General features: G+C 47.1%; 1 protein-coding gene across 10 annotated transcripts in view; it reads right to left on the reverse strand.

Annotated features, from left to right (window-relative positions):
- TBC1D8 (TBC1 domain family member 8) overlaps positions 1–22,467 on the reverse strand; it is a 183,190-nt gene that overhangs the window by 45,345 nt on the left and 115,378 nt on the right. For 9 of the 10 annotated variants that reach the window (XR_010317894.1, XR_010317893.1, XR_010317892.1 and 6 more), the window contains exons 7-15: positions 21,683–21,877; positions 19,500–19,676; positions 17,402–17,552; positions 13,225–13,439; positions 12,321–12,438; positions 9,040–9,325; positions 7,335–7,464; positions 7,075–7,173; positions 6,403–6,471 (exon numbers count right to left, since the gene is read on the reverse strand). Coding sequence is in view for 7 of the 10 variants with exons in the window: in XM_064268498.1 (XP_064124568.1) it covers positions 6,403–6,471; positions 7,075–7,173; positions 7,335–7,464; positions 9,040–9,325; positions 12,321–12,438; positions 13,225–13,439; positions 17,402–17,552; positions 19,500–19,676; positions 21,683–21,877 (1,440 nt within the window). In the remaining 3 variants the exon portion in view is untranslated. Of the gene's footprint in view, positions 1–4,329; positions 4,506–6,402; positions 6,472–7,074; positions 7,174–7,334; positions 7,465–9,039; positions 9,326–12,320; positions 12,439–13,224; positions 13,440–17,401; positions 17,553–19,499; positions 19,677–21,682; positions 21,878–22,467 lie in introns of those variants that run through there. The other variant, XM_064268502.1, reaches the window with a different exon arrangement.

Consider the following 22,467-nt stretch of genomic DNA (forward strand, 5'->3'; position numbering starts at 1 on the left):
CTGGGAGTCGTCACTGCACAGAGTCTGAATTTATACTGTTCACACCACTGCTGCACGGTGTGTCTGGGAGTCGTCACTGCACAGAGTCTGAATTTATACTGTTCACACCACTGCTGCAGCGTGTGTCTGGGAGTCGTCACTGCACAGAGTCTGAATTTATACTGTTCACACCACTGCTGCAGCGTGTGTCTGGGAGTCGTCACTGCACAGAGTCTGAATTTATACTGTTCACACCACTGCTGCAGCGTGTGTCTGGGAGTCGTCACTGCACAGAGTCTGAATTTATACTGTTCACACCACTGCTGCAGCGTGTGTCTGGGAGTCGTCACTGCACAGAGTCTGAATTTATACTGTTCACACCACTGCTGCAGCGTGTGTCTGGGAGTCGTCACTGCACAGAGTCTGAATTTATACTGTTCACACCACTGCTGCAGCGTGTGTCTGGGAGTCGTCACTGCACAGAGTCTGAATTTATACTGTTCACACCACTGCTGCACCGTGTGTCTGGGAGTTGTCACTGCACAGAGTCTGAATTTATACTGTTCACACCACTGCTGCAGGGTGTGTCTGGGAGTCGTCACTGCACAGAGTCTGAATTTATACTGTTCACACCACTGCTGCAGCGTGTGTCTGGGAGTCGTCACTGCACAGAGTCTGAATTTATACTGTTCACACCACTGCTGCACGGTGTGTCTGGGAGTCGTCACTGCACAGAGTCTGAATTTATACTGTTCACACCACTGCTGCAGCGTGTGTCTGGGAGTCGTCACTGCACAGAGTCTGAATTTATACTGTTCACACCACTGCTGCACGGTGTGTCTGGGAGTCGTCACTGCACAGAGTCTGAATTTATACTGTTCACACCACTGCTGCAGCGTGTGTCTGGGAGTCGTCACTGCACAGAGTCTGAATTTATACTGTTCACACCACTGCTGCAGCGTGTGTCTGGGAGTCGTCACTGCACAGAGTCTGAATTTATACTGTTCACACCACTGCTGCAGCGTGTGTCTGGGAGTCGTCACTGCACAGAGTCTGAATTTATACTGTTCACACCACTGCTGCAGCGTGTGTCTGGGAGTCGTCACTGCACAGAGTCTGAATTTATACTGTTCACACCACTGCTGCACCGTGTGTCTGGGAGTCGTCACTGCACAGAGTCTGAATTTATACTGTTCACACCACTGCTGCAGGGTGTGTCTGGGAGTCGTCACTGCACAGAGTCTGAATTTATACTGTTCACACCACTGCTGCAGCGTGTGTCTGGGAGTCGTCACTGCACAGAGTCTGAATTTATACTGTTCACACCACTGCTGCACCGTGTGTCTGGGAGTCGTCACTGCACAGAGTCTGAATTTATACTGTTCACACCACTGCTGCACGGTGTGTCTGGGAGTCGTCACTGCACAGAGTCTGAATTTATACTGTTCACACCACTGCTGCAGCGTGTGTCTGGGAGTCGTCACTGCACAGAGTCTGAATTTATACTGTTCACACCACTGCTGCAGCGTGTGTCTGGGAGTCGTCACTGCACAGAGTCTGAATTTATACTGTTCACACCACTGCTGCAGCGTGTGTCTGGGAGTCGTCACTGCACAGAGTCTGAATTTATACTGTTCACACCACTGCTGCAGCGTGTGTCTGGGAGTCGTCACTGCACAGAGTCTGAATTTATACTGTTCACACCACTGCTGCAGCGTGTGTCTGGGAGTCGTCACTGCACAGAGTCTGAATTTATACTGTTCACACCACTGCTGCAGCGTGTGTCTGGGAGTCGTCACTGCACAGAGTCTGAATTTATACTGTTCACACCACTGCTGCACCGTGTGTCTGGGAGTTGTCACTGCACAGAGTCTGAATTTATACTGTTCACACCACTGCTGCAGGGTGTGTCTGGGAGTCGTCACTGCACAGAGTCTGAATTTATACTGTTCACACCACTGCTGCAGCGTGTGTCTGGGAGTCGTCACTGCACAGAGTCTGAATTTATACTGTTCACACCACTGCTGCACCGTGTGTCTGGGAGTTGTCACTGCACAGAGTCTGAATTTATACTGTTCACACCACTGCTGCAGGGTGTGTCTGGGAGTTGTCACTGCACAGAGTCTGAATTTATACTGTTCACACCACTGCTGCAGCGTGTGTCTGGGAGTTGTCACTGCACAGAGTCTGAATTTATACTGTTCACACCACTGCTGCAGGGTGTGTCTGGGAGTTGTCACTGCACAGAGTCTGAATTTATACTGTTCACACCAGTGCTGCACCGTGTGTCTGGGAGTTGTCACTGCACAGAGTCTGAATTTATACTGTTCACACCACTGCTGCAGGGTGTGTCTGGGAGTTGTCACTGCACAGAGTCTGAATTTATACTGTTCACACCACTGCTGCAGCGTGTGTCTGGGAGTTGTCACTGCACAGAGTCTGAATTTATACTGTTCACACCACTGCTGCAGGGTGTGTCTGGGAGTTGTCACTGCACAGAGTCTGAATTTATACTGTTCACACCACTGCTGCACCGTGTGTCTGGGAGTCGTCACTGCACAGAGTCTGAATTTATACTGTTCACACCACTGCTGCAGGGTGTGTCTGGGAGTTGTCACTGCACAGAGTCTGAATTTATACTGTTCACACCACTGCTGCAGGGTGTGTCTGGGAGTCGTCACTGCACAGAGTCTGAATTTATACTGTTCACACCACTGCTGCAGCGTGTGTCTGGGAGTCGTCACTGCACAGAGTCTGAATTTATACTGTTCACACCACTGCTGCAGGGTGTGTCTGGGAGTTGTCACTGCACAGAGTCTGAATTTATACTGTTCACACCACTGCTGCACCGTGTGTCTGGGAGTTGTCACTGCACAGAGTCTGAATTTATACTGTTCACACCACTGCTGCACCGTGTGTCTGGGAGTTGTCACTGCACAGAGTCTGAATTTATACTGTTCACACCACTGCTGCACCGTGTGTCTGGGAGTTGTCACTGCACAGAGTCTGAATTTATACTGTTCACACCACTGCTGCAGGGTGTGTCTGGGAGTTGTTATCGCACAGAGTCTGAATTTATACTGTTCACACCCTACTCGGAGCATAAAATGATTGAAGCTGTTGTTAATTTCAAAGAGTAGGAAACATCACAAACCTGAATCTAGGGAATTGAAAGGATTACTTTAACAGTAAAAATCCGTTTCATTAAGCACCAATCACATTGTTCACTTCTACTAGAAAAAGGATTTAAAGAAGACAATCAGAGCTGTTTCTTGTTAACAGGAAGAACGTTCATGCCTGTACAGTCCAGGCCTAAGGACAGAATGAATGAAGTTAAGGCACCGACTCCTTATTAAGGACCATCACACCAACTCTTTAAATGTGAACTGGAACTCGCCCTCGAGGTCACCTTTTAGCTAAATGACAGACTGATTCACAAAAAAAAAACAATATCATCTGTAAGTACTGTGCTCCTTAAAAATCATCAAGGAGACCAAACGGTCAATAGTTACTTTAAAACAAAGACGAGAATGTAAGGGGCAGGGAAACTATGTTAATGGAAATGGAGCAACCAGAATGGAAATAATGAGAATGTTCACATGTTGTGAAGAATGTAACCAATCACTGAACAACCTGTGTAGAAAATGTTAAATGGGAACCTAAACTGCTATGTAAACCTTCACTGAAAACACAATAAAACATTATTAAAAAAGAAGAACCCACCATACCAACGCTCATTGCAGCACCATTCACAATTGCCAGAAGATGCAATCAACAGATGAATGGATACACAGAATATGGTATATACATGCAACAGAGTATTACTCAGTGATAAAGAAAAACGAAGCTCTGATAATGCTACCACATGGATGAACCTTACAAACATCACGTTGAATGAAACAAGTCAGTCACCCAAGGATAAATATCGTACAACCCATTTAAAGGAAATATCTAGAATCGGCAAATACATAGAGACACAAGTGTACTGGTGGTCACCACGGTGGAAGAGGAGCTACCATCACTTAGGCGCGCTGAGCTCCTGTTAAGGGGGGTGGAATCGTCTGAAATACAGGCAACGGTAATGGCTGCATGACATCACTGACATGTTGAAATGGCAAATATTTTATCATACATATTTTTACCACAGTACAACAATTTCTTTAAGAATCTATCACATATTTATAAAACATTTTAAGGGCATTTCTATGTGGCCCCTTCCCTTGAGAAAAGGAAATTCTGGTTCAAAAGACAAGAGGTACATGTAAAGCCCAAAGAGAAAGTGTCATGGTCCACAATACTTAGACCCCACGCCCACGGCTCAAGCCGGTCCCAGCCCACAGCGACCCCACAGGTTCCCAAGGCTGTCAGTCTTGACGGAAGCAGCCTGCCGCCTTCGCTGCTGGTTTGGAACCACCGACGTTCCGGTTGGCAGTCGAACCCTTTAACGACTGCCCCACCAGGGCTCCTCAGTACTCGAGCAAGTATGGAAACACGTGACGTCCGACTAGGGAAGTTCAGAGGCAGGCCTGTGGGGGAATGGGACACTCTGGGAAGGCTGGCAGTGGCCGTAACGCCGGAGCCGGGGCTAGGAGGGAGCGGGGTGTTGAGGTGGGTGTGTACGGCAGGCACCCCGGTGCACAAACCCAACTGGGCCACTTGGTTATTTTACCTAAATTTCCTTTGGAAGTGCGTTTTGAAAAATATCTTGTATTTACAGAATTTTGGGTCTTTTTTTTTTTTTTTGGTATTTATACTTAATTTTTTTTTTTTATTAGAAAAGCACTAAATAAATGAAAGACTTGAAGCTTCAAAACACATCATTTGTTTACCTGCTCGTTTGTTCCCAGAATTCCCTATTTCTCCTCCTTGAAGGCCCAAGAGAGGCTGGGGGATGGGACACCTAGTAACCTTCGATTTCGTATTTTATCTTCATGCAACAAAAGAAACGATAAAGCTTGTGAACAGGCGACCTTAACGGGAGCCGGGGCCTGAGCCGGTCTGGCCACACGTTCTGCTCATCACAAATGCGGATACAGGAAATACGGACCCTGACAAACCACCTTAGAGGCGGCAGAGCAGCGCGCCCCCAGGTACGCGATGGCTTCCAGCACCCCGAGCTCTGCTTGACGAGGACCCAAAGCGCTGGGTGTTTCTACTTCAGTGATTTTGGCAATTTGAGTTCAAAGGTGAAAGAGGCTGAGTTCCCCCAGGAGTGGTGCTGCTTCTGTTACTTTTTTTTTTTTTTTTTAATAATTAGCTTTTATTGTGGTAAATATATAGGTAACAAAACATTGGCCATCTCAACAACCTTCCCATGTACCAATGGGTGACGTTAGTCACGTCTGTCATGCCGTCCAGCCATCACCATTAACCTTTCCCAAATCTCTCCATCACCAGAGACCGTACTCTCTTCAATGTTGCACTTGTTTTCTCCAATTTTTCCTCCTCCTTCACTCTCAGGGTATCAACAGTGGGTCCATGCATCTGCCCCTCCACTCCCATTTTTATTTACTGTTTCAAGCAAGAAAATTTCTAGCAAAATGTTTGATGATGTTCTTTGCAGGGTGCTTTAAATACCAAAACCTGGGAATCCACCTAAATGTTCAACTATTAGAAATATGATTTAATATATTAAGTGTTACCAGTATGATAAAGACTACAAAAGGTTACATAAAACCGAAACCCGTTGCTGTCGAGTCAATTCCGACTCACAGTGACCCTATAGGACAGAGTAGAACTGCCCCATAAGGTTTCCAAGGAGCAGCTGATGGATTCGAACAGCCGACCTTTTGGTTAGCAAGTGAGCTCTTAGCCACTGAGCCAGCAGGGCTATATAAGCAACATGGAAATGTGTTAATAACAGAAGAAAGGGAAAATAGAGTATAAAATGCGCATGCACACCAGCCACACAAATACAAAAACATGTATACATTACTGTAATTAGATGAGTAATTAAAAAATATGTGATAATTTCAATAAAGGTTGCTGGCCCGGGAGCTTGGTACCATGCTTATCAGAGCAGAGGGCAGCCGAGCAGGTATGGATCACCAGCACTAGACCCTCAGAGAAGTGCAGGCAGAAGCGGCTGAGCATGGGCCATGCAAAGCCTGCCTGGCCACCCAGAGAACACCCTGCCCTCTTTCTCCCAGGTGTTTGGCCGTGGTCTGGGTGCCAGGCAGCGTGTTCAGACCATCTGAGAGCTGCTGATAGAGGGGTGAGGTTGTGAAGCTTCTCTGTAGAAGCAAGTGGACATGGGTAAGACAGAGCTGGCAGGCGCAGGCAGCGTCAGCTCTTGCTGCCCCAGAACAGGCCCGGGGCCGAGCTGGGTGGATTTGCCTACTCTCAGCCCAGGGCTGGCTGGGCAGCATGGGCTCTGGCCTGGCTCCAGGCCTGTCGCTCCCTCATCTTCCCCGATTTCCATACCTTGAATAAGTCGTAGAGTTCCTCTAAGTCTTCGGGAAGAATAGAGACTTCCGGGATAACAACACGAAGCTTCAGGAAAGAATGAACAGTGATGGAGTGAGTTCTAGGCCAGGAAGGATAAGAGGGCGGCATAAAGCTTTCCTCCCAGTCTGGGGCACTGGCCGTGCTGTGACAGTGACTCCCTGTGGAACGGCTCCACCGGAGCAGCTTCTGGTCCTTTCTGACACAAAGATATCGCTTTATGGCCTCTTTCCCAGGTTTCATCCTCAACCTTTAATTCACACAATAGTGCCTCAGGACAAATGGTTTACATTCTAATGGGAGCTGAAAAGCCAGCTGGGTGGGAATTTCCTTCTGAATAACAACTGGCCCCTGTTGCAGGCTATCTGTGCTAGGCATTGTATACATCACACCTCATTAACCTATGTGGGAGGTATTCGTATCCCCATTTTACTGATGGGAAAACTGAGGCTCAGAGTGGTTAATGTGCTCACACTCCATCTGATTCCATACCCGATGCTGTTTGTACACTGAGTCACCCCCCTTATGTTTTTAACTCAATGCAAAAGGAGCTGGCATTCTTACATCACGTGACCAAAAGGGGCACGCACACCCCTCTCCCAGGTAAACTCCTGACTACGGAAGCAGCCACTCTGAGAAGCCCCTGCTCACCACGTTTTGCTTTGTGGTGTCTTCGTGGCCTTGGAGAACCCTGATCCTGTGTTTGCAGCGAAGGTGCTCAATCTGCTCCACAGAATGGTCCCCAAATTTCTGCAGGGAAACAAGGGTTCACTCACTTACAGAATCCCTTTCTGTGTAAAAACAGAAACAAGAAATCACCCGGGAATCCTCCCTCAGAGCCCATCTACCAAAAAAGCTCCCCAGGGACGGAGGTGGGGACGTGGAGGGCATGGGGGGCAGGCTCTAGTTACCTCGTAGGAGTCCCGGATCAAGTCAGCAATGTCAGTCACAGGGCAGGGCTCCTGGTCGTCGGAGAAAAAGGCATGATGGCTGCCAGCTGAGGGCCCGGGACTCTCCTCATTCTTAATGTGATCTAGAAACCTGAGCACAACACCCACGTAAAGGCGCAGGTTTATCCTCATCTGGAGCCCTGGTGGTGTAGTGCTTAAGAGCTCGGCTGCTAACCAAAAGGTCAGCAGTTCGAATCCACCAGCCACTCCTTGGAAACTCTATGGGGCAGTTCTACTCTGTCCCATAGGGTCACTATTAGTCAGAATCTACTCTATGGCAATGGCTATCCTTGACTGGGAACCACAGGACACCGCCTACCTTGGGGAGCTTTATGCACTTTGAAGCACTTTCCTACACAGCTCATTTGACTCCACACACCAGGTGAGAAAGGCAAGATGGTAATTAATGCCCTCATTTTAGAGAAAAAGAGAGATGCCCGTAAAGCCAGGCTTGTCAACCTGGGCACCAAGGACACGTTTCTGGAGTTCATGATTCTCTAGTGAAATAAACTACAAAATTCTGTGCATATGTGCCATTTCAAGCCTCCATCGTATTCTTAAAGGGATGCTGCTGTTAGCTGCTGTTCACTTGGCTCCTGATTCACAGCAACCCTGTTCACAACCAAACAAAACACTGCCTGGTTCTGCGTCATCCCTGTCATCAGTTGGAGATAGGGTCTTTATGATCCACAGGGTTTTCTTTGGCTAATTTTTGTACTTTGGACATGTTATCAGGAGGGAACAGTCCCTGGAGAAGGACATCATGCTTGGTAGAGGGTCAGCAAAAAAAAGGAAGACCCTCAACGAGATGGACTGACACAGTGGCTGCAACAACGGGCTCAAGCATAGTAAGGATTGTGAGCATGGCACAGGACCGGGCAGTGTTTCATTCTGTTGTACAGAGGGTTGCTATGAGTTGGAACCAACTCGATGGCACCTAATAATAATTTTTGAAAATAGATTGCCAGGCTTTTCTTCCTAGTCTGCCTTGGTCTGAAAGCCCCACTAAAACCTGTTCAGCATCATAGCAACATGCAAGCCTCCACTGCACTGACAGACAGGTGGAGGCTGCACCTGAGGTACACTGGCCAGGAACGGAATTCTGGTCTCCCGCTGCGGAAGGTGAGAATTCTACAACTGAACCATCACTGCCCCCATTCTTAAAGGGAATCGCCCTTTTAAATGTCATCCAACTTGCCCTCAGCTCTGAGAGAACCAGGGTTTATTCCTAAGCCAAGAATGACTTTTCTTTCCTTGCAACACACCAGCTCCTACACATAAAATGCGTGAGACATCCAGTCTCTGCTGGAGCCAACGTTTCCCGGAGTTCTCCCCATTGAAGGCATGGTGAGCCCTTCTAGACTCACAAGACATTTGAATCTTCTTGAAGAAAAACATCACAGCCCTCTCTTCCTGGATGCTCTTACTTGGTGGAGAGGAGTGAGGGCAGATGGCAGACTTCACTACACACTGGTGACTGCCACATGGCAGACTGGCTCTGGCGAGGCCAAAGGGTGACAGGAGGGCAGTGGCAGAGTGGATCTGAAAAAGCTCGGCAGCGATGGCCCTGCTGGGCACCTGCTGCTGCTCCTCCTGAGGTCTCCCAGAGTACCAGCTGCTGCCCGCTCTGTCCCGTGTGCCACAGAAGCAGGTGGTCAGAACCCACCTGCTTAGGATCATCAAAGCCTGGCCGTCGTCCTTGCTGCTGCAGAGGTCCCCGGCGTTGGCTTCCAGCACAGCCAGCCCCAGCCGGAAAATGGCTTTGATCCCGTCATAGAAGAAGCAGTCAACAACATTCACCGCACTCTCTAAAGGCATGATGCTGAGGAAGAGAGTCAGGAACCACGAGAGAGAAATGGACGCCAAGGCGGAGAGGTCATTTATGTGCTCCGCCAGCTCGGGGAGGTGCTCCTTGATGAGCTCTTCGAAGACAGACTGGTCCACCTGAGCCCCTGAGAAAGAAAGGCCATGGGGCTGTGGGTGGGGAGGGAGTCATGCTCTCTAAAGTCAGCCAAAATAAAAACTGTGCTCAGATAAACACAACAACGAGACAGAATACAGAGTCCAGAAAAGGGCCAACACTTGGCAAACTGATTTCTGACATTTTCACTAAGGTAAGACAATGGGAAAAGGATAGTCTTTTTTTAAAACAATAGTGCTGAATCAATTAGATATCTGTACGGAAAATAAATAAACAATAACCTCAACCTCTACCTTACACCATACAGAAAAATGTATTTGAAATGAATCCTAGACCTAAATATAAAAGCTAATAGGATAAGACTGCTAGAAGAAATTATAGGGAAAAGGCAAAAATTCTAAGAGAGTGTTTACAGTACACATGTCTGACAACAGTCTTTCATCCAAAATAATGAACTCCTACAACTTAGGAATAAGGTGGCAACAACCTAATTTTAAGAAAACAGGCAACAGATTTGAACAGACACTTCAAAAGAGGATAAAAGCACAGAAGACGATGTTCAACATCATTAGTTATCAGAGAAATGCAAATTAAAACCACAACCCTATGGAGCAGTTCTACTCTGTACCAGAGGGTCGCTATGAGTCAGAATCAACCCGACGGCAATGGGTTTTATACCACTTCTCATACTAAGTATTAGCAAAGACTCAGAACTGGAATTCACACATTGCTGGGAAGAGCTGTACGAATACTTAACATCCACTTTGGAAAACCAACATTTTCGTATTTGAAGCTTAACATACATCAACCTATGACCCAGCAATTCCACTCCTAGGTATTTACCCAAGAAAAATGATGATGTATGTTTACAAAAAGACTTACATGTGAACGTTCAGAGTAACTTATAATACCCCCAAACTGGAAACAGCTCAAACGTCCATCAACAGGTGAAGGGGTAAACAAATTATGGTATGAACGTACAACGGAATACTGCCCAGCAGTAAAATTGAATTACTGATGCAACCACAGCATGGAGACTGTCACAGACAGGATGCTGTACGAAGGACGCCAGACGGAGAAGAATACAGGCAGTCTCCAGATTACAAACGAGTTCCGTTCCTGAGCGTCTGTAAGTGGAATTTGTTAGGTAGGGTGCGTATCTAACGTCAGCTAGTCAAATGTCTTAGTGTATAGCTTACCTTTCTATGCATAAAGGACATTAAAGGAACACCTCCAGATACGCTAAAACATCTTTAACATAATAATACTGTGATCACAGTAATAACGTTTTGATGCCTGTCACAAAGTAGCGCCTGTTTGTTATTATGAACCACTGTGTGTACCTCAAATTTCTAATATAATAGGCTTTAAGGCAGTTGGTTCGTAACTACAGATTGTACAGAAGTCAGATGTTTGTAACCCGAGGACTGCCTGCACGTTCCCTAGTGTTACATTTATATAAAGTCATAGGCCAAATTAATCTATAGTGATAGAAATCGGTACCAAATGTTTACTTGTGGCAGGGGCGGGGTGGGGATTCACTGGGAAGAGGCAGAAGAGAACTTTCTATGGTCATAGAAACGTTCCAAAGGTTCCATCCTATATGGGGTGGTGATCACACAGGTGTATGCATTGGTCACTGTTGCATAGATGCTGTCACGTATCACCTGTCATCAACCACCGGCTTTGACAATGGCTCTTACAACATGCCTCCCAATACATCGAGTTTCTAATTATTCCTTAAGTGGCCTCCAAGAACACGAGGTGAAAAGGGAAGCAAGCCAATTTAACCACTCGGGCACATGAAGGCAGCCAGTGAAGACAGTCAAAGACACACCAAAAGACAGCCCTTGTATTCAAAAGGTACCCCTTGGAGGAGACTCATCTGGATATCTGCGGTCCAGCTGCTTATTCTGATCACGGCTAGCCAGTTTTTCGAACTCAACATGCTCACCAGAAGTGGTCACCTCTTTCCAGCCAACCACCCCCTCCTGCTCCTCCAGTCCTAGGAGTCCTCACTTACCCTCAGTTCTCAAGACATCAGTCTGCAAGGGTCTTCTTCCTGCCCTGCTCCCTACATACAGTCATTCGTTCTTCTGTTTCTGTCCCCACTGCCACCACTCCATCTCTCATCTAGACTACCAAAAAGTGTCCCTAAGAATATCACCAACCAGAAACAACTTTTACGTTAATTTCTCCACTAAGAGGTTGCTGGACCATAGAAACAGGGTGAGTTGAGATCCCAACCACACAAAAAACAGAGGCATAGAGTGGAGGAGGGCTGGGTCATAGATTTATTCAGAGCCCAGGCAGAAACAAATACGCTTTCTCACCATCTCCTGATGCAGGTGGGGGGTTTCTCCAAGTCTGCCCTTTCACTGAAGGCACAGACTTCGAGGGTCTCCAACATGCGCCAAGGTCTCAGTTCTACCCATATCCTCTCTTCTAGAGGAACCAGGGGCATCTCCTGTCTGTACAAGGCCCCTGAGATACCAAGAGCAACATACCTTCCTCCCTTCTTCCCAGGTCACAACATCAGTGCAAAACCCCTCCATTTTCCACTTTTCTCCTTGTTTCTTGGGCCTAGGAATTCCTTCCTGTAAGTTCATCTATCCATCTAAAATAACGTTTTCATTTATCCAAAATGTGTAGACGTTTATAGAAGAAGCAGCCCTGATGGCACGGTGGTTAAGAGCTCAGCTGCTAACCAAAAGGTCAGCGGTTCCAGTTCACCAGCTGCTCTTTGGAAACCCTCTGGGCAGTTCTACTCTGTCCTATAGGGTGGCCATGAGTCAGAATCGACTCAACGGCAACAGGTTTTATAGCGGGAGAGTATCCGGGTTACCTCATTCTGCCATTTTGCCAGAGCTGTACAGAGCATTACATGAGTTAGTTTTGCAAATTCAAGAGTCAAAGCGTAGGTGCACAGACATTAGCCAGGCGGCACAGAGGGATTCTGTAACTAGGACTGTCATTATTCTCCAGAGAGAGGCAAGCGGCGGGGCAGGGGGTGGGGGCCAGTTTACCTATCACTCGGTGGTTGAAGTAGTCGGGCAACATCCGTTCACACACAGCAACCAGCAACCAAAAGGCTTCCTCCTCTTTGGCATACAGCAGCAAGGCTGAGGTCAGGATGTTCATGGACTGCTCCAGGACCAGAGAGGAGTGGAAAGTTACTGGCCAGACCACATGACACCACAGGGATTTAAAAATGTACAAGCCCAAACAAGCCACGAAATTAAAGACTCTGCAGGTGACAGAAAACAGCATATCCCACCCATAGTAACAATATGAAATATGAAAATATGAAATGAGTCCTCACAAGACTGATTAGTTTAGCAATTAGGTACCACGGAGTTACTGTCCTCTCTCTGGTAGCGGTGGACTGAGCTGTGACGCACGCCTCAGGCTTTCATCAAATCCAACTATTCTCTGTGTACATATTCTTAACTTTCACACACACACACAACTTTATTCACCTACAGATTTTGCTCACTCGCAGGACAGCAAAGTTTGAATCTTATGCTTTGAAATGTCTAGAGATCCAGAAAAATTAAAGCTCCATGGAAGTTATAGTAATCCCATCCTACACGGAGGCTCAAGAGGGCAGTGAAGACTGGATCTGCCCGGGAGCCGACAGCAACTCAACGGGTACATTTCTCTCCTCAGACACCAGACAACTCCTCAAATCTGAATTATCAGCCAGTTTGACTATACAGAGATAATGGCCTTATTAGATATGCTGTCCGTATTGGATATGTTCCTTCAGGGCAGGGACCACAGTTTGCTCACAGCACCAAGCACAGTGCCTTCACACAAAACAGCACTGAGGCCTGGATGGCTGAAAAGAGCAGAAAAGTGGAGGTTCCAGGTGGATAAACACGAGACACAGCCCCCGAGAGGATCTCTGCCTCTCTGTGCACACTTCACCTGACAGTATCCAATTTTGGGGTTCCGGTGGGCATAGGCTGTCAGGACCCTCCTCAAAGCTGCAATTCCCGTTTCATTTTGGAAGGCGGGGTGCTCCGGTAAAGAGCGGTGCAGGTCGCGTTCGATCTCCTCCGTCACCGGGCAAGGCTTCCCCATGGACTCCTCCACTAGATTCCCGTAGTACCCAGGATGTGAGGCGAGGTCTGTGACAGCGTCTGATGGGTTTAAAAGCAATTTTTAAGAGGGAGGTGATTACCAAAACGGTGTCAATATGGGGAAGGGGCTGGTTATGTCAGAGAGCCTCAGTGGGATCTAGTTACTTAAGGGACACCGAATATTTTGAGATTACACAACCAAAGTTCATTACCTGACATAGTGGGGAAAAAGCTTGTACTAGAAATCATTTTATTAATATGCTTTTCATACGCTGTATTTCCTAATAACAGGAGAAGGGTATATATATATATATATGTGAACAGAAGGTCATGCACTGGTTCAACAAGAAATTACTGAGTACCTGTGTGTAAAGCACATTAGAAGGTGTAACTGTGATTAAACAAAGCTAACAATCAATTATAATGAAGCCAGCGTGAGCCAGCCTGAAGCTCTGAAGGCTAGGCTCATGACGTGTCAACCAAAGCAGGGCAACCAAGCACAGAAAACTCCGTGCACCAGCCCAGGTCTCCTCAGGCTTTGTGGTCTGCCCAACAGTCCAACATCAGGGATGAGTCAATGCTGTGTGAGGGTTTTATTCACACATCAGCCAGCGCCAGGGCTAGTTTTGGGTTCAGTGATAGAATTCTTGCCTTCCACGTGGAAGACCCACCTTCAATTCTCAACCAATGCACCACGTGCACAGCCACCACCTGTTTGTCAGTGGGGGCCTGTGAGTTGCTAAGATGCTGAACAGGTTTCAGTGGAGCTTCCAGATTAAGACAGAGTAGGAAGAAAGATCTAGTGACCTACCTCCAAAAATCAGCCAGTGAAAACCCTATGGATCACAACAGTCTAATTCACAACTGATCATGGCAACAGTGCAGAATCAGGCAGTATTTAATTCCATTGTGCATGGGATCACCATGAGCCAGGGGCCAACTCGACAGCAGCTAATAAAAAAACTCTGTGGGAACTGGTGAGGTAGTGGGTTCCAGTTCTAATGTAAAGCCTCATGGAAGGAGACGCCAGGAGGGTGAAGGGCTGCAGAAGGAGCCCAATTCTGCCTTTAACTGCTAGTTAATGTTTTAAAACTTTGAATGGGTTTAGTAAAAGACTCTGCCCTTCAACTCTCCTATCCGTAATGCCTGACTGAGGTTCCCATCATATCTGCTAAACAATCACTGTGGCATTTGTAACAATCAGCATTTATACTAAAAGCTGTCTTGCTCATTGAGCAACAGCTTAAACAGCTACAGTAATACTTCTGTCAACAAAGGAAGCATTCTATCACTACGAAGAGACAGTCCTGTAGGAAATGACTAAGCAGATTATCCCTTTCATGCCTATCAGGACAGAAGCACCCCACCAACATTTTCAGGCTCTCAGGCTTCTTGGGAGACTATGTGTCCCACTAAAAGTTTTTACTGCTCTGCAGTGGTAGCTTGTGAACAGTGAAAAATGAAAGAGATATTCTTTGGTGAAAATTCACTAAGGTAGAAGAAGGCTTAGGTATGAGGCAGTGCATCCAGAAGTGTAGATTGGGCCAAACTTTTATCTCTTTTGGCTTTTACACAGCTAGATAAGCCTTGTAAGCATATTTATGGCTTCCTGTGTGATAGTTAGGGAGCCCTGATGGGTTTGGTCATGCATGTGTGTGTGTGTGCGTGTGTCATATCTGGAAAACCAACATAACAAAATGGAAGGTGCAACCCTCCAGAGATCCTTGGGACAGAATGAGCCCACTAAACATGCTGCCAGACTTCCACCAGTGTTTTATGGGAAAATGTATACCCACATGATATTTCTCAAAATCTATACTACCTATCAAAAATACAAACATGCTCAATGATTCAGGATGCTTCCATTAATGAAAGCAAGTGGTAACAAATATTTCAAAGCAGAAAATAATTGGGTGCTGAAAGGGTTATAAAAACGATGGGTGTGTATATACGTGCCTTAAAGAGACACAGAAGAATACACACCAACAGCACTGACAAGTGTCATCTTTAGGTGGTGGGATTATAAGTATAGTTACTTCTTTGCTTGCTCTTCCATATTTTCCAGCTATGGATACACATTGTTTTTATTAAATACAAAGGTACAGGAGACATTTTTAATTTTAAAAGGAAGTGTTCTGATGGTGTGTCTTTGGTAGGCACCTGATAACCAGCAGCAGAAAGAAGCCAGCATGCAGGACAGAGACCCGAGTATGTGAACCAAGATCAGCAATGGTACAAGAAGTATCAATAAATATCAACAATTTAAATTATCATGAAATTCAAACTTTCTGGAGCCACTGAGGCTGGATGACTCCCCCAAAACTACTGCCCTAAGATAATCTTTTTGTTTGTTTGTTTGTTTGTTTTTAAGATAATCTTTAAACTTTAAACCAAAACTATCCCCTAAAGTTATCTTTAATACAAACAGTAGTTTAGCTTAATTAGTAAAGAACGTCTACCTTGAGCATTGTGCTCTTTTAAAGAGCTCTCCATATAGGATCAAACTGACAACAGCAGCTCAAAAGATTAGATGAGAAACTTTGGGGGCAGTGAGTTAATCTCAATGGAGGTGGAATAATTTGGAAAAGGATAGCGAGAATGGTTGCATGACGAAGAATGTAATCAACGTCACTGAATTATACATGTAGAAATCATTGAATTGGTGTATGCTTTGCCCTGTATATTTTCACACACACACAAATTAGATAAATAAATATCAACCAAGTTTAATGCCATTGAGTATGCCAGGAAGCAGGAAATCTGTATCTGGGCCTCTCCTGCTGGGAGAAGAGAAGTAGGGCTGGACTATCTTAGGGGAGAAACAGGGAAAAGGGAGGAGAGAGCTGACTGGGGATGAGGAACCTATGTGAGGTAGGACAAGGCAATGCTCAGGGTACAGGACAGGTGAGCAGTGAGAGGACAGTCCCCAAGGCCCAGCCCCCAGGAGACTCACTGCTGATGTAAACACTGCAGGGTTACCTGGGACCGGGGGGCCTCAATACCATGCTCCCCACAGCACGCTGAAAGGGCAATCAGCATGCCCTTCTGGAGGAGAAAGTCCACACCATGCTGATTATGCAGGCCTTTCCCTTCCTACTCATGGTGCCTCCAACTCCTTTACTCAAATTCATGCTCAGAGTGACAAAGAAATCCTGACTAAGGTAATTTTCTGCAGAATTCATCCATCAATAAGTGTCCTGATGAGGAACTCCCGAAAACCATCAAATAGTGGCAGAGGGAGGCTCTGAGGCTGGACAGAGTCATCGCTGAAGGAGTCAAATGTAGAAAGAAGAAATGGGGACAGGAGACAAATCTTCCACAATGTTGCCTCTTATGGATGCTATCTGTCTTCAACCAAGAAGGGACAAATAGACTACACTCAGGAATTTATTTCAATGACACTATACTAAAAAAAGTAAAACACCAAATGCATTGCCGTTGAGTTAGTTCCAACTCATAGCGACCCTATAGGACAGAGTAGAGCTGCCTCACAGGGTTTCCAAGGCTATAATCTTTACAGAAGCAGACCACCACATCTTTCCCCTGAGGAGTGGCTGGTGGGTTTGAACCATCGACCATTAGGTTAGCAGCCAAGTGTTTAACCACTGTGCCGCCAGGGCACAATTTATGAAGATTCCTTGTTTAGTCTAGTTCAGAGGTCATGCCTATAAAGATACGTCAGTTCCAGGTGACTGTTAATAGAATCCTCGTCAATATGTATAAAGTGATTTTTAAATGTGAGGGGGTCATTTGGCCCAGACCTCCACATTTACAGAGGAGAACACTGTAGCCCAGAGACCGCAGGCAATCAGAGCAAGGTCCCACAGCTAAAACACACAGGTTTCTGAGGTCTTTAGCTGGGAATTGCATAGTAATAACCCAGAAGCAGATTATTTCATCTGCATACACACACACACACACACACACACACACACACACACGCAAAATGCTCAGTTTGGAGCCTCTGATCCCGAGTCGGTTCCAAAAACAACATTTGGTCTAACGACAGCAGAAACACTTACCTGAAAAAAGGAGCCATAGCTTGCCACGTAAGGCTTCAGGGATCCCCATGGCTACCAGCTTCCGGATCTTCTCTGTGCGAAACATACACACGGTTCTGCCGTATTCCACAAAGTGGTCATTCCACAGGCTTATTTTTATCTGTTCTCTGGACTGGAAACGGAAAGATTCTTAATGTACAAAGAAGCTCGCCTGCGCCTGGCACCATAGTCCATCCGCAGTGCTTAAACGAGAGAGGGCTGCCCCTTCTAACACAGAAGCCGGCAGTCACAGGCAGTGGTGCCTGTATTCCTTCCACGAATGTGTGTGAACCTCTACTGGACAGAGGAACGAAGGTGAATAACACGAGTGCCAGCCCTTACGGAGTCCACAGCCCAGCATTCACACAAATAAAGTGCGATTTCCTTGACAGTGTTGCGAATAAGAGTATGTATGTTCAAACGCAAAAGCAGCAAGCCCGGAGTTGCTGGGAGGGTAGGGATGGCAGTGGTGGTATCAGGGAAACTTCCTGAGGAAGGCAACAGTGAGCTGCCGGTCACAGCACAGGTTGGCTCAGAGGGCAGAGGGGAGCGAGGGGACGTCCCAGTTTGCCTTGAGCTTCTGACAGCCAGAGGGAAAATTAACCTGAACAAAATTACGTGATCAGAAATGCAAAAGATATGTTTAGGAGGGAGCCTGGTCAACTCATCTAACCTACGAGGGAGGTGCCTCATCAAGCCCTCTAACCTGTGAGGGAACCCCCAAAACCCCTCTAACATGTGAAGGTACCCCATCAACCTCTCTAAAGTGTAGGGCTACCCCATCAATCCCTCTAATATGTGGAGTACCCCATCAGCCCCTGTAACATGTGGAGGTGCCCCATCAACCCCTGTAATGCGAGGTACCCCATCAACCCCTCTAACATAATAGGGATACCCCATCAATTCCTCTAACATGTGGGGTACCCCACTGACCCTTCTAACACATAGGGGTACCCATCAACAGCTCTAACACATGTGGGTACCCCATCAACCCCTCTAACATTTGGGGGTACCCCACTGACCCTTCTAACATGTAGGGGTACCCATCTACACCTCTAACACATATGGATACCCCATCAAGCCCTCTAACATGTGGGGGTACCCCACCAACCCCTCTAACATGTGTAGGGGTGTGTCAAATCCCCAGGCAACTGAAAATATTTTAAAATTATCCCTGGATGGCAGGGATTTTCAAAGTGCCTTTTCTGGAGGATAATGATATATGTGTTCAGTTATCGGTATTCTCCAGCAGTGAGAGAAGTACGCACGTATATTCAGTATTCCCATGCATTCAGCCAAAAAGCATTCACTGAGCATTTACACGTGAAGCACGTGAGAAGGGTTCGTTCTGAATAAATAGAACATCAGTCAAGGATGAAGGAGCCATTAAGTGACCAGGAAGAACCACGAAAGGTTAATAAATAACGTTCACAGCCTGCCTGGCACCTCCTACCTCCCATGGCACCATTTCAAAGTACAATTTCTAGACTATTGACCTTACCATCTATGTCTCAAACCCTTTCTACAAAGGAAAACTGTAAGTAAATGTAATAAACATTTTTAGCTCAGTAAAAGTACGAGATGGTGTTCCTTTGTCCCAAAAAGACTAAAAAGAAATATGGTAGCAAGGAACATGCACAGACACCACTGGCTTTTTAAAAAGGAGGATCGAAAACGGGGGACGGACTTGTTTCACATTTGGAAAATCCCGCTGGAGACAGCGCTGATGGCTGGTCAGGCCATCAGCCATCAGCTGCACCAAAGAACTACTTAGGGGCAGCTGAAAAGGGCCATCCACTCCCAGTCACTTTGACCATATCCTCAACTTACCCAGACTTGCTCAGGCAAATGGCGTCAACTGAGCCTTTCACCTTTTGCCAGTGAGGGAAACAGGGCAGGAGGTGCACTAACCGCCCAAGGTTGCCGGGGCACCCAGAGCCACACCTGCTCTCCTGAGGCCCTGCTGAAGCCGCGCTAGCAGACGCCACCTTCCATGACTGGTCAGACAACTGGGTAATAGCACCCGTCCTAACAGCACAGCTTTGCAGGCGCCCAAAGCACACAGCCACATTTCACCCACCATGCGGGAGTCGGGGCTCTGGGGGCTGGACTGCTGGAAGATGGTTATCAGGGCCTCGGGGTTGAGCAGCGGGCTCTTCTCTTTCTCGCTTTCCTCGCTGTGTTGAGAAGACACCATTTCAAGATCCCCAAACTTGTGATCGTTGCACATGCTTGTTGAATGAAACACAGGGGAAGTCTGCACGGCCAAAAAAGAGAGAAAAAGAAAGTCGTTGCTTTTCACATGGGATACTTGTTTTGCCTTTGGATGGATGAATATAAACAGATTTAAATGTGCCTGTCTACTTATGGGAAACCCTGGTGGCGTAGTGGTTAAGAGCTACAGCTGCTAACCAAAAGGGTGGCAGTTCGAATCTATCAGGCGCTCCTTGGAAACGCTATAGGGCAGTTCTTCTCTGTCCTACAGGATCTCTAGGGGTAGGGATGGACTTGACGGCAGCAGATACGGGTGTGTATGGTATCTGTTTATGGTGCAAACAGTTAAGAGCTCAGCTGCTAACAGAAAGGCTGGTGATTCAAGTCCATCTCGAAGCTTCTTGGAAAAAGGCCTGGAGATCTACATCCGAAAAATGAGCCACTGAAAACCATATGGAGCACAGTTCTACTCTGACACACCTGAGGTCCGTCTCCATAAGGCTGAATCAACTCCACGGCAACAGGTTTGCTTTTGGTTTTTATCTCGTTAAGACTTAAGGGAAAAACTTGACTAACGTTAAATCCTATAGGATTTGATCCTGAGAAATAAACAATCCCTGCTGAGTGTCCCTGGTGAGGCTATGCTGATGATACACAGTGGTGGCCGGCAAAGCTGGGAAGCGTTCACCTCAGCCCCCTTGCCTTCCCTACTGAGGACGACCACCCCTAGGAACAGCTCTGGCACAGAGAGGGTCTTTGTCTCCTTTCCTCCCTACCACAACGCTGGGTGAGGTTAAGGAACGGAGGCATGGATGTGGCAGAACACTCTGGACTGGGCACCGGGAGACCTGGGTCCGTTTTTGCTGCTGTCCAGCCTTAAGAACAATGACACTCCTCTCTTTCAGCAAGTTGCACTTGCCCCCAAATAACCTCGTCCTCGTCAACTCTCTAACCTATGACAGGATGTCCCACCAATGCCTCCAAACGTGGGTGGCACCTCGTCAATCCCGCCAACTTGTAGGAGAGAGCCTGGTCAACCCTTCTAACCTGTGAGCGTCTGTCAACCGCTCTGAAGTGTGGCTGATATCCCACCAATTCCTCTAACGTGGGGGTACCCCATCGGCTGCTCTAACCAATGTGGGGTGTCTCATGAATGCCTATAACCTGTGGAGGGTATCTCATCAACCCCTACAACTTGTGGGCCTGTTTCATCAACCCCTATAACCTGTGGTGGGTGTCATCAATCCCTATAACCTGTGTGGGGTGTCTCATCAACCCCTCTAACCTGTGGGGGGTGTCTCATCAACCCCTATAACCTGTGGGGGGTGTCATCAACCCCTATAACCTGTGTGGGGTATCATCAATCCCTATAACCTGTGTGGGGTGTCTCATCAACCCCTCTAACCTGTGGGGGGTGTCTCATCAACCCCTATAACCTGTGAGGGGTGTCTCATCAACCCCTATAACCTGTGGGGGGTGTCATCAACCCCTATAACCTGTGTGGGGTGTCATCAACCCCTATAACCTGTGAGGGGTGTCTCATCAACCCCTATAACATGCGGTGGGTGTCATCAATCCCTATAACCTGTGTGGGGTGTCTCATCAACCCCTCTAACCTGTGGGGGGTGTCTCATCAACCCCTATAACCTGTGAGGGGTATCTCATCAACCCCTATAACCTGTGGGGGGGTGTCTCATCAACCCTATAACCTGTATGGGGTGTCTTATCAACCCCTATAACCTGTGGTGGGTGTCATCAGTCCCTATAACCTGTGTGGGGTGTCATCAACCCCACTAACCTGTGGAACACCCACCCAGGACACTGAGTGTAACAGAAGTGGTAACAGACGGTCTGACACACTGATCCAATAATCACTAACATGTGTCTCTCACACCTCAGCAGGTCACCTTTACTTGCAGTGCCCCTTTGGAGACCACTGCTCTAAGAAGAACCCATTGCCATTGAGTCGACCTTGACTCACGGGGACCCTATAGGCGGTGACACAACGGGTGTTCAATTTACAGACTCCGTTGCTCTGAAGCAGCTTACCATGTCCTCATTTCTCGAGGTGTCACAACGCACAGGCTGGTTGGCGTGCACCTGCTTCAGCCGCACCAGCAGACTCTCCACCAGCTTGTCCCTGTCCTTCAGCTCGATGAACTGGAAGGCCATCTTGCTCCGGATGCTGACGATGATGGGGTTCGGCAGCAGACTTGTGTCCTCCATCTTCTCGATGCTCACCACCTGTTTTAAAAGAGCACACACACACAAAGAGAAGGCAAGAAAGAGAGAAAGAAGACATTTAACTACATATTCAGAAAACAGCCCAAAATAGAAGGCAAAGCCAAAGAACTGCAACTAGGAACTGGTCAACGGATAAAAAGTGTATACAGCAGCTACTGGATCTCTTGCTCAGCTCCTGAGTGTGAGTATTTGTAAAATGAAGACATCTACGACAGAACAATGACATGGAGGTAGAAGAGAACTCGGAAGAAAAAGCTCTGAGTTCTTCCAAAGAACAGCGCTCAGTCAACCCATTCATATGTTGCAAGTAGCAACACTATGGTGGCCTCGATGTGTCACAGTCACTGGCTCGTCTCACAGCCAGAGAAGCAAGGTACCATCTAGAAGTCCAACGACTGAGATGCTTACAACTGGAAGTCAACACAGGTAGTCGTTAAAGCGCTCGACTGCTAACTGAAAGATCAGCGGTTCAAGCCCACCAGCCGTTCCAAGGGAGAAAGACGTGCGGTCCACTTCCGTAAAGAGCACAGCCTCGGAAATCCTGTCCTGTGGGGTCACTGCGAGTTGGATTCAACTCAACGGCAGTGTGT

This window comes from Loxodonta africana, chromosome 15, assembly GCF_030014295.1.
Source record: "Loxodonta africana isolate mLoxAfr1 chromosome 15, mLoxAfr1.hap2, whole genome shotgun sequence".
In the NCBI taxonomy this organism is placed as follows: Eukaryota; Metazoa; Chordata; class Mammalia; order Proboscidea; family Elephantidae; genus Loxodonta; species Loxodonta africana.